This window comes from Echiichthys vipera (genome assembly GCF_963691815.1).
Source record: "Echiichthys vipera genome assembly, chromosome: 8".
Classification (NCBI taxonomy): Eukaryota; Metazoa; Chordata; class Actinopteri; order Perciformes; family Trachinidae; genus Echiichthys; species Echiichthys vipera.
In genome coordinates, this window is record NC_139833.1 from 24,050,360 (window position 1) to 24,063,598 (window position 13,239).

The 13,239-nt window shown below is 40.2% G+C and overlaps 1 protein-coding gene across 1 annotated transcript in view; it reads right to left on the reverse strand.

Annotated features, from left to right (window-relative positions):
* LOC310950462 (RNA-binding motif, single-stranded-interacting protein 3-like) overlaps window positions 1-13,239 on the reverse strand; it is a 131,562-nt gene that overhangs the window by 2,527 nt on the left and 115,796 nt on the right. Inside the window, exons 9-13 of the mRNA XM_083918287.1 lie at window positions 11,745-11,841; window positions 8,966-9,016; window positions 3,009-3,125; window positions 2,606-2,692; window positions 1,913-2,037 (exon numbers count right to left, since the gene is read on the reverse strand). Of these exons, the coding sequence (XP_083774413.1) occupies window positions 1,913-2,037; window positions 2,606-2,692; window positions 3,009-3,125; window positions 8,966-9,016; window positions 11,745-11,841 (477 nt within the window). The remainder of the gene's footprint in view (window positions 1-1,912; window positions 2,038-2,605; window positions 2,693-3,008; window positions 3,126-8,965; window positions 9,017-11,744; window positions 11,842-13,239) is intronic.

A 13,239-nucleotide genomic window follows, 5' to 3' on the forward strand; every position in this document is an offset into this window, starting at 1 on the left:
CTTTGTCCAACCGCTGTGTGTAAAAGAAATCACCAGCAGGTTATCTAGGAGGCGGAAAAACAAGACAAATAACCAGCAGGAGATAGATAAAAATGTGTTTTACAAGCAAAGGTTGACATGATTCTGTGACCAACACAACACAGCCGTTGGCTTAAGATTTTGTCTATAAACTGTAGTCTTCTGTAGCTATACAAACTGTTCAACATGATTTACTGTTGTTGTTTAATCTGTCCAAAAACAAAGTCTAAAAATAACAATTTGCGACTCTATGGGGGGTATATGTGCAGGTGTATTCCTATGGGTGCTGTTTCCCCACTGCTTCCAGTCCCCAATTATTCCATTGCCTTAAGATACTAAGTAAAGGATTTACCCGTACAGGTACTTTAGGCCTCTAGATCAGAAATTTAGCTATGTTGATTATAGGATTCTTAAAGCTTTAATCTGAAAAATGAAAATTTGAGACATTCCTGAATTAACTTTACCCCAAGATGTGGAAAATGATCAGATAAATGTAAATGCAATCCCCCAGACCCCTGGAGTTTAATTGGCCAACCCAGGTGTCACCGCAGTAAGAGACCACCCAGAATGATCTTGGCCGACATTATTGTCTTTAAGAGGATGTAGCAAGCTCGGTGTTAAACCTACATATCATACATGTGAACATATGAAAGTAGACGATCTAAGAAATCAGTTGGTACTAACCATGTCACGCAGTTTGTTGCATGCAGTAATAATGTGGTTTTTTTTGGCTTATTGGAGAGCTAAGACTCTTTCTTCAACCTCGTGAAACTTTACGACCACAAACTATGACCTAGGGTATTCGGAGGATGGATGGCTTCCCTAGGTATATTGTCAATAAGCGGGTCTCTGAGCAGTTTCCAAAACAGAAGTCCTCACCATTCAATAAAAATCTCCAAATTAAAAAAAATTTTTGGATACCAAATCACCTCATGGATTTTTCTATGGTATTTTTCTCAAGGTCTTTGTGTCCTTATGCGGTATTTTGAAAGGATTTTTAAGCATTTTTATCAGTTATCGAGTGGTAAAAATAAAGGTTAAATGTTGCACCTAATCTGTAACAAACACTTGAATAGGCATCTTGGCGTAACCAAAACACAAAGTTTATTACAGATTTATGACAAGAAAAACTTGACGCACAGTGCTGAGCTGCATCATCTAATCTTCAGCTTCCCCCCTTTCAGATCTCTGTGGCATTATGCTGTTGACCAGCATCCCGCCCCACCCAATAAAAAACAAAGTTGCATCTGTGGTGGGTCTCTAAGGATAAAAGTAGATATGAGTGGTGGAGACAAATGCTTATTAATGTTATTCCTACGTGTGTGTGTGTACACGTAGGAATAACCCCCCCTCCGCATAAGTCAGTGCCCTACATGAGCCATGTACAGTATAAATGAATCTATTAGAGCTAATTTACATAATGGAAAAACAATAACGTATTTCTAGAACTAAAAAATGTCAATTGAAGCTGTGTTTTGAATGAAGTGGCTGTGTGTTTGTCCTGATAAATCCACCAGTAAAAATATTTACATCATATCTTAGTTAAACTGACACTTTGCCGATTTTAAACCAGCTCTGTGTCACAGCAGTGTGTGCAGATGATGGTGTTTCCTCCATGGCGGATATCCCATCAGAGCAGAGCATCAGACACCTGTGTCGTTTGGCGGACTGTTGGCAGACCTCAGAGCTCTGTTCGTTGCTACCAAAGGGCATCGTGCACATGCTGCCGTGACACAGATTGGCAAAGCATCACTTTAATTAAGTTATCACATTAAGTGCTGCATTCTATCAGAATCCCACATTGGCATCCACTTTCATCAGAACTGCTACCACTGTTTTCATCAATTTAAAACACTGGAGAGAAAAACACAACACCTGCAAAGACAGCACTCACTTAGACTGCTGGTAAGAGTAGACTGTGGCATGATCTGCTGTGTTCTCCACTGATAAAGGCTGCTGCCCGCTGGCATCCTGGGAGGATGGGGCAGCTGTCTGTGGAGATGGGTCTGTCCCCACGCCCTGAAACCAGAAGCAAGTCAAATATAAAGTTATCTTACTGTTACAATACTTAATTTCAACGGCAGATAAGGGAGCTGAACTAAGAACTCTTTGTTCCACACAGCACTGAAAAATAAGTTTACTGAGAACATCATGAATGAAGGCGTCAATTTGATTTATGGTGCTCATTTCAACAATAAGATAACAGTTCCTCTGACCTTTGAGAATTTAGTATAATTAGTGGCAATGTATGTCTCACCCTGAATCTTAAAGAACCACAATCTAATTATGATATTATCCAGGCACAAGTTCCCTCTGTGGCAATAAATAAGTTACTGACAATGAGGTCTCTCGGAATATATGAAACCTTTTTTATTTGTATTATTATTTCATGCCAGCATGACCATTATAAATATCAGCTGCATCTCCTAGCATGTAATTTATCTGAGAGGCACAAGGAGAAAATGAGAAAATCATTTGTGAATAAGTAGTTTATATAATTTTCAGTATTCACCAATATAGGCTGTTGTATGGTGTTGATATAAGTAGTAACAACAATAAAGTCCATAAACAACTTTTTTATCCTTACTTCAACAGTGATGGCAGAGGCAGGCACTGCAGTGTACTGGGGAATGTAGGTTCCTTGCATAGGAGCAGCCGCTGCAGCCGGCATGTACTGCAGAGAGAAGGAGGGAAACAGACAATACATCCACAAGGAATCTCAGGATTAAAAGTACTCTCTGACATTCCCACTGGGACAGGTGCTTTTGTTAAATTTACATTATGTAACAGTTTGGCTTCATCCCAGGGTCATCGCACATTTCACCAGAACAGAAGTAGGAAATTTTAATGTTTGTGACTTCAACTGAGATCATTTCAATTACAGCTGATCATGGAAATCTCTACTGACTCATTCTTTTTATGAGGGCACAACTCAAACACACATGCATGCAGAGCAAGGTGGTTTGGATGAGGTACAAGCTGAGACTCACGGTGCCTGTGGTGCCCAGAGACAGGTGGTTCATCTGCTGGGTGAGAGGAGCCATTACACTGGAGGGGTGAAGAGACAAACTGGGCTCTATAGCTGTTGCTGGGGTGATCACAGCACCCTGAGGCAGGAAGGAAGGGCACATGAAAATACGGTTTATAGACATTCTGGTAACACTTTCTGTGATGACTAAAGTGATCTCTTTCTGTAAAAAAAATCTTAAGTACATTATGATGACATTCATAGTGAATTGTAATGTATTCATAATGCTTCATGACTGCACACATAATGCTTTCTGATGCATCATAAGAGTCATAGAACATTATAGATGTGACTTATAATAATTAGTATTATAAGTTCAAGTATTATAGAGGCTGACTAGTGAGGCGTATAATACATTATGGCTACCTATACACACCTCAACAATCATCCGTAGTAAGGACTCATAGAGAGCTTTAATGCATTAATGCTGTACTTGTGATTCTCTGCATCTTGATGTCTTTCATCTTAATCACTTTTGATACAGCATAGATTCTTTTAAATTAAAAATGTACCACCAACAATGAAACATCATGCAGAAGCATGCATCATTAGAAATGCATCACTATGTTCTTCACTGTACTTGAAACAATGACAATTTATGACAGAGTTCTTACTACAGTTGATTGTTGAGGTGTGTATAGGTAGTCAAAATGTATTATTATATCTAGTTTATAACTAGTCAAGAGCATCCGTAAGACACTTGAACTTATACATCATTATAAGACATATCTCTAATGTTTTATGACTGTTGATATAATGCAGCAGAAAGCTATATGCGTGTTTATATGCGAGTACAGTCATGAAGCATTATGAATACATTATAATTTACCATGAATGCAGTGTTACCGACATGGTAGTGCAACGTGAATAAACTGCTATATATCCAGTCATCAAGCATGATATGACAAACAATACATAAAACAAACAATGCACTATTCATAATGTTTGGCTGAACTAAAATATTTAAACCAATCACAGGAGGTGTTATATGAATGGAAGAATAGCAAAAAGCTAATATGCATATTTTTGTACACACAGGGACAGGTATGCAGAGAAGGAAGAGGTATTCCTTTAAATTAGGTCAAAAGCAACACTCAAATGGAGAAGTTAGACAAAAAAACACAGCACATAAATTATTGCAGCAAAATGTGTCACTTGATGTGTTTACCACATATGGAGGAAAAAAAGGTTGTTTTTGCTGTACAGCTAAATAAGAACTTTAAAAGACATGCAGCAGCAGTACTAGAAATAGGTTAGTTTAAGAAAGACTTCCAACCCAGTTAGGTTTCATGAGTGAAAGTCGTTTGACGGCAATAGAGGCAGTCAGCCATCTTGCCAGGCAGGCTTGACAGAGCATGCGTTTGAATGGAGCAGAAAGGCTTTTACTGTAAATCTCTTCAATGTGAAGGGCTTTGATGCCTGCTAACACCTTGATGCGCTGAGCTCTACTTTTCAGTCCAGCTCAACTACAGACTCCACAGCTTTGTATTTAATAGGAGACTTCTCTCACTGGGTGCTGAGATGCCTGGCAACATCCCTGCAGAGGTAAACACTGTTCACTTGTGAAAGCTGTTTAACTGCACTTCCCATGAGCACAGACGGCATCAGTGGACATGTGTCAGCATCGCTCCAGAGAGCAGTCAGCGCTTCTGTAGCTGCATGTTAAGACAGGATATCAGAAGAACACAGGTATTAAATGTAGGTATTTTGGGGCTGGCCCAGCTGTATGGCAGTTAACAACAGCTCTGTATCTGTAGGGTTTCATAGGAAGGCTTGCTACAACGTAAGCGCACTTAGGTAAACACACACAGTAATGAAAGTTCAAGCTGTGTGGATCGTTCCACTCAAAGGCACAGTCAATGGTGAAGATCCTAATGTCTGCAAGCTTCATAGGCACACACACTCACACATAGTACAGACAAGGATTGTCAGAGCTGTTAACAGTAGTGAGCACTCTTCCTCCTGACTGCTGTCTTCATAGAGAGATCTGTTTGAAGAACACAGCTGCCTGGCTAACAGACATGCTCTGTCAACACTGTCCTCAACAAGTGAATGAGTGGCACTTGTTCTTCTCACTCACACACACGCACGCACGCACGCACGCACGCACGCACGCACACACACACACACACACACACACACACGCACACACACACACACACAAACACACATACACACACACACACACACACAGATGCATCAACAGATTTACCCACAAACCTGGCTTGGGCAGGTAGATTTAGCCGCCAGAATCTACTTAATTAATACCCAAGCTTTTCATCCATCTATATAATACGTTCTCTCATTTAATGATTTCTCATCCTCCCTTGCTATTTCTCTCACTTCATCCAATCTCGCAGCAGGCTTCCACGCAGAAATGCAGAGAAAAAGCTGCATAAAGCAAAAAGGAAAGCCACAATGATTAATTGTCTGCCTGATTTACAGCTGTACAAGTGTTAAACTCGCTATCTCTGTGTGTGCCTGTATGCAGACAGTATGCATTAGTTGGTCTGTGATGAGTGTGTAGTTCTGTGTGGTAGAGTGTGTGTGTATGAGTATGCAAGACAGACAATTATCTTTCCCCCTGAGGACAAGGGAGAGAAAAGTACAAGATCTGCTTTAACTTTGAACTCGCTCTTCCTCGCTCACTCCCTCCTCTCTTCCTCTCCTCCCTTTGTTTTGCTGTCATTTTTCCAGCAGACAAGTGAAGCTTACTAGCAGAAGGCTGCAGGCACCGTGCGGCATCAAATATTCAGTATTATTGATAATGACATGTTAATTGAGAAACCATGGACTGCTGCTGGTATGACAGGAGCTCTATATGTGTGCGAGCTCTATGTGTGTGTGCGAGCGTGCAAATAATGTGAACCGGCATTATTTGTTTATTTTTAATCTGGTGTTCATTGGTCTCTCAAGTGGTGTGGTATTTCTTTACATGGTACAGAACGCGAGATTTTAGTAAAGAAAAAAGTCAGGATTTTCTGGGTTGTATACTCTAGGCATGCCCCCACATGCATGCATGGGTTTAGGCACACATGCACACAAAGGATACAAGCTTTAAAACAGGAAACAAACCAACTATTGTGCACTATTCAGAGGCCCAGATATATACTGATCTTCCGACACATTCATTCTGCTCAAACAGGTTAAACATAGCAATTTAACTCATGAAGATCTGAAATCCCTATTCTTTGGATGTCTCATTACAGCAGTCCCCAATAATCCGCTTCCTTCTCTTTCTTGCTATGCATGGTTAGAGTAATGCATTCATTTCCTGTAGGGGGATTTGTGAGTAATTATGAACAAAGACATCCTCTCACTAATTAAGATGTAAAGACAGGGAGTTCAAGTAATCTGGGCATTGCACCAAGTCTCTGAAACACACAGTCCTTAAGGCACTTCACTGTGTGTATAGGTGTACTTGTATGTGTGTGTATATGAATTAATTTGAGCGTGCATACCTATGCTTGTGTCTGTGCGTGCAAATATAGTTTGTGAGCGCATGTTTGTGAACCTTTATTCCTGGGGAGCTGGCACTTTTTTTTTCATTTCTCTCATTCTAACCTTTTAATTAGAGTCATTAATTTCTTTAGCAACTGTGTGTCTACAGCTTGTATCTTTGTAACATTGTGCATTTGTCATTGATGGACCAACCAACCATCCTAACCATCCAAGAATCTCTGACTGTATGATGGACTGTTGGGTTGATAAGCAGACATTGTTTATGTTGTTTTGTGTCAATTGTTGGAACATGTGATGCAAGGAAAATTTCCATATGAGTGGACAATAAAGTTTTATCTTAACCTACATGTGTCACTGAGAGCACACCATGAATCCAGTGTTACCAGTCATTAACCAAGGCACAGCACTGAGGAAGCCTCTGCTGCCATAGGAACAGAATTAAGCTGCTGTGTCTCTCTTGGTCTCCCTCCCTGACGCAGCTTTAATTTGCCAAGCTCTTCTGTATCCAGGAAATACAATGAATAGCCTTCGCCTTTGTTGTCTAACAAGGATTTTGACTATGCTGAGACAAGGCTGGGGAACAAGCACAGCCCAGACATGCTTTTGCAGCAGTTGTTTTCTTTTCTTTGTTCTCAATGTGTTCTTTGTAATCCCTTCTTTCCTGCGCCTGCCTCTCTCTGCTGTCCTGTCAAATGCGCACAGTCCTCTTATTTATTTTTCCTATTTATTACTCCTATCCCTTATTCTCTCCTCTCTTCTATCTCCCTCTGTCTTCTCCCAAGTCATATGCAGTTATATCAAGAGGCCTGCCAAATAATTAGACGAGACATTTGTTTGAAAACACATTTACAGAAGGATATTATCCTCTCTCACAGATATAATTCTAATCAGACATGACAACAGAATGTTTTTAGGAGTCGGCAGTTCGTCACAAAGAGGAAGACGGATAAAAAGAAAGAATTATACAGAAGTGGTACAGAATTTGGAACTAATTTTGCTATTGTGTTGTGACAGTATTGCTGGAATTCCTCAGTGCATGGTTGATACACCATATCTGTGCTGCTTTCTATCTTCCACCCCACTACAGCTGACAATTTCAATGGCACATAACTGCATTTTGCAGGTATAAAAAAGTATGCAAAGGCTTGCAAGAAAACCACTTACTAACACTTATGGTTAGATAAAAATCTGTCTTGACAATCGTCTCTAAAAAGCTGCTCTTGACTATTGTCTATAGAAAAGCCAACTTTCTTTTCTAGAATATAGGGAAGGAACCTTATTCCTCTAATGAAAAAAGACAGTGTCATCATGGGATGTTATGGCTCTCCACATTTGAAGGCTTTTGCCAGCCATCACGGCCATGATCACTGAAATCCTCAGAGGATTGTGCACTTGTCTTATGATTGACTCCTTCACCTACTCAATGACATGACATTCATTTCTTTCCCCTTTATATGAACCCTTTTTCAGGACAAGTGTGCAATTAAAACCCATGATTATGAAAATTAAATGCATGTTTTACAGGCCAGTTTAAAAAAAAAAATCTACTTAATAGAAAATTACCAATGTACACTGCAGATGAGCACCAGTGGAACTGTGAACTACCGATGAATAACTGTTGAAGAGGTGATTAAGGTTTATTGTTCATCTAAAGTACTTTCAAGGTTATTGTGTGGTTCCAACATGAATCTATCATTCTCCTTTCCAGTAAACTTGCTGTGCTGAGAAATGATCAAATAGTGAGTGAGGCTGAACGGCTGAGGTCTTTCACCTCACTTCTTCTGACAATTAAATGTGTTTGTGTATGAACTGTTCTGCATCTGGATGAAAGTGTGGAGATGGCATACTGTGTGAGAGTGTAGTTACTGTTATGTCAGACAGACAGCTGAGGCTTTTTAAGAGAAAAAGAAAGATAACCTGCAAGTGAGATTAGATTTGCAGTGTACGCCTCCACTCACAGGCAAAATAAGTGACTATATGCAAATATATACCGTATGTGGGGGTGTATCACAGTACAAATATGATCAGGGGTTACAGGTTAACATTGACTTAAATATCAGTATTATGTTTACCAGTACACTTGTGGAAGGCCGCTTTCTACCTGCAGTTTCATTTCAAACCAGCAGGGAGCAACCTTTTATTAAGGATTACAGACTCTGCTCTGCTAAGCTCTGTGAGCAGCTGTTAGGAGGTTAGCACAGGCTGATTCCTAAGACTCATGCAGGGGACAAGGTTTTTGTCCTGGTCTGACCTGGGTTTGGCTCTCCCATGTTGCTTTTGTTGGAAATTGTGTTTATTTTATTTTGTATTATATGACTTATTGCACATCTTCAGCGACCTGCTCCATCATTTGCATTGAAATATGGAATTAAATCCTGTTACAAAACTTTTAGAAACAATTATAGTGAGTATTTTATAATACATACAAATAAAGGAGAGACTGGTTCAAAAACTTACTGTAGGTTGCATAACATACTGTTGATGTGGCATCCAAGATGTACTCTGGACCTATGGAGAAGAAAGTAGGAGAGGCGAAGAGAGGAGATCAAAAGGTGCAGCAAAGGTAGAGGTGACGGAAATAAGATCAGACGTGACAAAGGAAATAGAAAGAAGACAGATGGAGAGTAGAAAAAAAAGTAAAAATAAAGTCATTAATGAAGGAGGGGATGGCACGAGTAGGAGGATGCAGAAGGGAGGTCAGGAAGAGATGAGAGGAGAGGGAAGATCAAAAAGATGATTGTTATAAGTGGGTAAAGAATTGAGGAGGAGAGAACATAAAGAAGGACAATTGGAAGACAGAATGACAGGAAGTGGGGCGAAAATGAGAAAACCAAAGAGGAGAAGAGAGAAAATTAATCATTAGCTCAAGTCTTTACAAGCCCATTTCAGAGCCTCAGTCCCTGCGGCACTGTGTCTTAAAGAATATTACAGCAGTAACTGAGGGTCCACTATACAGTATGTTATGTTGTAATTATAAGAGGATATGAAGACCACAGAGAGCAATACAGTCTAATAATTACTATTTCACAGTGGCGGTTTCATCATCAAAGCCTGTCTTGGCCACAAATCACCACTTTCATCTCCCACTGCCCAACCCTAACATGCAGACGAACAAGCCCCAGAAGGCCCCTTTGTCACATGTAAAATAGGGCATGCATATATTTAGTAATTATATGAGAGCATGTGTATGTTCACTTACTGTACCTGTGATAGTCTATGGGGAGTAAACACAATGCAAGGTAGGTTAATTCCTTATTGTGTTTTCTTCATAAAGCAGGATGTGACCGTGCCTCTTTGTGTAAATCTGCACTGCCAAAGGTGTGTCTTTGCATTTGTCTTTTTGGTTTACAGCAGTGTTTGTTATAGAGAAAACCTGCGGGGAAAGACTGGTGTTTGTTTTAAAGGCTACGTGTTTGACAAACTAAGGCTCAAGTGCTGAGTCAATCTCTCAAAGAACCGCAGCTACATCGGCAGCCAGCTTCGACATGAATTGGTATGGTTTGTACGTGTGGAGGAGAGAGGATGCAAACACATAGGAAAAGAAGAGAGAGACAAAAGGGGGATTTGTGCTGAAGAATGAAAGATCAATGGGAGGAGTGCCTGTGTTTTATCATTGCTTTACTAAAAATGTTCTTAAATCGAGAGAGCTGATAACTTAATCTCTGTGTTAAAGTGAGCTCTACTTGCATGACCTGTACTTTAAGTACAAGGCCTAAAAAAATTGGTAAATTTCAACAAATGTCAACAAATTCATTTTGAAACTAGAGACTAGGATTGCTGTGGACGAGATCAACTGACAAAATTCACCGCATATTGCAAAACCGCTGGTCTCATGTTAGTTGTTAACTCTACTGAATATGAGACAGCTCTTATTCTAAAAAAAATTTTTATGCCAACAGATTCCATGAAAAGACCAAAACCAGCAATGTGTCCATTTCTCAATACTTTCACACTTCCTTTGTTCCTTTCATTCAATACAAAGCCCCATTCATTCCTACGGAAGACAGAAAGCTTTAAACAGGTCACAAATATTAACTTGATATTAACTTAACTAAAGCTGGGCACTGTAGTTTTTTGCAAACACCACTTAAAAAGGAGAAAATACTGCATTTGGCTGGGATTATCTTCAGCAGACGTTAGTGTCATGCATGTTACGTGCAGGGCTACCCAGGGCATTGACAAGACATGCCAAAGGGTCCTGACGGAATGGCAGAATGTGACAAGTTATATGTAAAAAACAACTTTTTTTCATCAGATCATGAAAAAATAAAGGGGAAACAGGGTGAAAAACTTTTCACAGACCCCCTAGCAGAGTGCCACAGACCCCTCTTTGAGAATAACTATGCTAGTGAGGGATTATGGCAGCAGGATGGTGTATGTGGGATTGACTTAAAATAAACTGTACAGTTAGCATGTTCATGGTAATGAAGGAAGCAAAGATGCAGTATGGCTCCTTTATAGTTTTTTGACACTGAAGAACAACTCAACTGAGGCAGACCTCATCATCGTTCCACATATACTGGTTCACTGTTCCTGCATCATGAACCGACCTGCTGCTCACACTGGGGTTTGCCTGTCCGTCAGAGAAGCGCTACAGCAGGGAAATCTTCAAGGATAAGAAAGCCATGCTGTCCTTCACCACTGGGTCTCATGAGTCCATGTTCAGTGCAAATGGCATAAATGGAGACACTGTGGCCACTACATAAAGACAGCGGACATGTGTGATTTGTCAGTAGAGCTCCATGGCACAGAGCAAATACGCTGTACCAGGCTTTATCTACACAGACAATACTTGTCGGATATATTTATTAAAAGTCTTTTCATGGGATTTGTTGACAATGGAAAGCATTTAGAACAATTTATTCTTTACAAAAATAAAGCTCCACTCCCATCTATCTCTACAGAGTTGTGAACTTCACTTTGCCATTGCTATCAGGATTCATTATATGCCCGTGGGATGCCATAGTTGAGCCGTGTCTGACTTTAAACATGAGTTGCTTTTTTTAATCTGTTGGCTGGCCAGAAAGCTTATAGCAAAGTCAAAATGTATGCCTGAAGCTTGAACTTGTGCTTTGTAGTAGTGGCTAAGACAACACTTAACAGTTAGCTTAAGTACCCTGAAATTTGGACACAACGAAACCAGAGTTTATAATCTTAACACAACTTTAAGATGCCTTTATCAATTCCAGGGATCCCTTACAGGTATCACACAGTTAACTTCAGAGAGGGTCCACACCTGATATGTAGAGACGGGAGAGGCAGCGATGAAGGGTGTGATTGACGTCTGTGCAATCATCCGATTGGTGGAGATGCTGTATGGCGAAGAGTAGAACCTATGGAAGCAAACAAGAAAATATTTGTTTTGTTTGAAGATCATTTTGACATGATTCATTTTGGCAAACTTAGAAGTAGGGTGAAGCTGAACCAAGATTATTTTAAAAGACTGCTGACAAAAACGGTGTGGCTTATTGGATGTACAGAGCGGGTATAACACTTCACATCCTGTGCGACACAGCTGCTATCTGTTTGGCAAGGGCACAGTCGCTGCATTCGGGGCTTAGCTCCGCCCAAGACGAGATGTGATTTGTTTTAAGAAATACAAACAGCCAAGAGTGTTTTTTCCTCCTATACCAGAATGTTAACTCGTGCAGCCAGAGCATACTCAAGCCATCTGGCAATATGAGATTGAGCTTCTGTGCATTGTTTTAGCTCTTCAGATGTAGCCACATGCAAAGGTGAAAATTAGCCTTTTGTTCTTCTTTGTTTTAAACCACCCAGTACACTTCAAGACAACGCCGACAAAATGGATCAGACAACATCAAGGCTGTCATGGAAACAATAAATATTGCAGCTTCACTCTGTGCCACACCATCAAAGACATCTTGGAATGAGACTTGACACTGCACCGGAGCACACATCATGTTACAAAGGAGTCTGCTCCACTGCTATGCATAATAATGAATTATCACCTTAATGTGTGAGTGGGTGAATTATTTCAATATTGCCCTTTATGTTCCCACCTACGCATATTCCAGCAGAAAAAGCTGCATCTGTAACATCTGCATTTTGTTTACTTCTCTCCCTCTACCTTTGTTTGCCCTTCTGATTTTGCTCCATCTCTTTTTTTTATTTCGACTCCTCAACCCTGCAGCAATAGAATGCTGTGGCTCACAGTGCTTTATTTATCATTGTGTACCTAGAGAGGACATGTTTCATCTGCCAGGCCGCGTTGCTGTGCCCGATCGATCCCAAAGTGTCTGTTGACTGAATAATGGAGTGAGGGAGGGGAGAAAGAGGGAGGCCAAGACAGAGAGAAGCCCTCCCCTATCTATCTCTGATAGCCACAATTGAATATAAATGAACTTGCCAAAAATCAAGTATTGCTTAATTGGCGAAGAAAAGTACTAAAGAAAAACAAACACACTGTTGGTTTAGTTTTAAAGGTAATTTCAAACTACTACTGCCAAATATCACATTATTTATCATTTGTTGTACTTTTATTCCTAAAGATCTGTATCACACATAAGAGAGTGTACAATATCCAATCTTTTCTTTCAGCTGAGATGACAGCCAGGCTCGGCAACAAGCCAGAGACAGGAAAACCTAGGTGTGCTACTGCACTGTGACACTGCCACACATCCCATTTCAAGGGTGAAATGGGTCACTTGCTTCTATTTCACATTACATTTGTTTGGTCAGTGATTTTGAAGTCAGCTGCCAGATGCAAAGCC